This window comes from Anarrhichthys ocellatus, unplaced genomic scaffold, assembly GCF_004355925.1.
Source record: "Anarrhichthys ocellatus isolate YVR2014 unplaced genomic scaffold, GSC_Weel_1.0 scaffold8282, whole genome shotgun sequence".
NCBI classification, from domain to species: Eukaryota; Metazoa; Chordata; class Actinopteri; order Perciformes; family Anarhichadidae; genus Anarrhichthys; species Anarrhichthys ocellatus.
Window position 1 is genome coordinate 1 of NW_022288256.1, and position 1,826 is coordinate 1,826.

The window sequence follows — 1,826 nt, forward strand, 5'->3', positions numbered from 1 at the left end:
ACTAACTCGTCTCGCCTAGGGACTTGTCTTTGGACTAACTCGTCTCGACTAGAATAACACTGGATAAGACTTACCTTGGAAGCTGATGACGTACTGTCGTTGGCCTTTCACCAGCTTGACTTCAGCTGTTCTGCCAGACAGAAAAGCTTCTTCCAGAGTCTGTGATGTCACTGATGTGGTGCGCTGCTTTTCATCCTGAGAGTTAGAGAGCAGTTAGCTCATCAATATGCTAATATTATAATCCCAGTATGCATTGATTTGATGATTTACAGGTCAAAAGATTTATAGCTTTTAGGCTTGAATTCACCTTTGCAACTAGTCCTCAGACCTCTACAGCTAGTCCCCGGACCTCTACAGCTAGTCCCCGGTTCTCTACAGCTAGTCCCCGGACCTCTTGATACTACTCTCCAGGGCTGCAACAAGTCTCCAGACGTCTTCAGCAAGTCTTGACCAGAACAGCAGCTAGAACCCCTCCTGAACTTCTAAACCCTTTAATCTTTACCCTCACACTTTCCCCAGCAGTCCAACTCACCGGCTGTCCATACTCCACCCAGTTCCCCTGGTCCCCTTTGTAGTACCACAGCCACACAGTTGTCAGGATGTAGTGAGGTGGCTTTGTTACAGAGGAAACCGTGGAGAGACGGCGGACATGCTGCCACCCTTGAGTCATCGTCAGGAAGTTGACGGGCCGATTGCCGCAACTGAAAACAGAGGAAAGAATAGTTTCAATCAGCAACTCATCAACAGCAGATTATCAGAAAACCTGAACTAAGATGAGATATGACCTCTGACCTCTGAGTCTTGGACGGGTCACAGAAATCTCGCTCTATGTCCTCCATGTGCTGCAGGTCTGTCCAGGTGAGGCCATCGAACACCTCCCACTTGTAGGGAAGGTGGAAGTGAACGAGGCGACACTCGTCTACACAAAGAGAAACCAGAAACTACAGTTCCAACAAAACCAAACCTGTAAATGTGAAAACTGCACCAGACAAGACTTTGGGTTTTAAAAAGACCAATAAACAATAAATGTTCTTTCCTACATCTTTATTGAATTAAAACGAACACATTAGTAAGTACAAAATAAAATGTGGATATGAAAACACTGAACTCCATGTGTGATAGATTTATTTTCACAAAAAAAAGAGTCAATTTAGGAGCCAGCATCCTGAATGGATATTGTAGAGAGCGTTTTTATTTTAATCTATTTAGGAGAAACATCTATTTATCTAGAAATAATAATCAATTTAGATGAAAATAATAATTTAGAAGAAATGATAATAATTTCAAGTTTATTTAGAAAGAAAACAAATCAATATATAATTAAGTAAGTATTTTTCTTATTGTATGAAAGTATACAAATAAAAATACTTTTTGCTGTTTATGTTTAGAGTAAAAAGAAAACACAGAAAAAAATCAACATATTTAACCATTTTGTACCAAGTGCTCTTCAGCTGTATCAGACTTATTTTGTGTTTTATTTAAACTTGATGTCGCTCTTCACATCAGACTGAGACACTGAGATATGAAGAAAGTAAACTGACACTTCACTGCCACCTAGTGGAGTTTAAATGAAACTGAGCAGAACAGACCTCAGTGAATCAGATGAGAGGAAGACCGTCAGGTAACGATGATAAACTCACTCTGGAACTTGCAGCTGTTTCTGGTGAAGTGCAGACAGATTTCCTCCCTCTCGTCCGTCTGATCCACAGATTTATGCAAAGTATCAGAAAGTTTCTCTGAGAAGACACACAAACAACCGAAGAGTCAACAAAACCACCAGATTAAGCTGACAGAGTGGTGAACAGGTGTGTTCATGTCACCCGATA

The 1,826-nt window shown here is 40.9% G+C and overlaps 1 protein-coding gene across 1 annotated transcript; it reads right to left on the reverse strand.

Moving 5' to 3' along the window:
- Positions 1 to 33: 33 nt before the first annotated feature.
- LOC116380675 (protein mono-ADP-ribosyltransferase PARP12-like) lies at positions 34 to 1,782 on the reverse strand. The gene is made up of 4 exons (XM_031842569.1): positions 1,641 to 1,782; positions 793 to 919; positions 533 to 701; positions 34 to 195 (listed from the first exon to the last, which is right to left on the reverse strand). Exons 2-4 carry the CDS (start codon positions 837 to 839, stop codon positions 49 to 51), a joined length of 363 nt encoding a protein of 120 aa, XP_031698429.1. The 5' UTR covers positions 840 to 919; positions 1,641 to 1,782; the 3' UTR covers positions 34 to 48.
- Between the last annotated feature and the right edge of the window lie 44 nt (positions 1,783 to 1,826).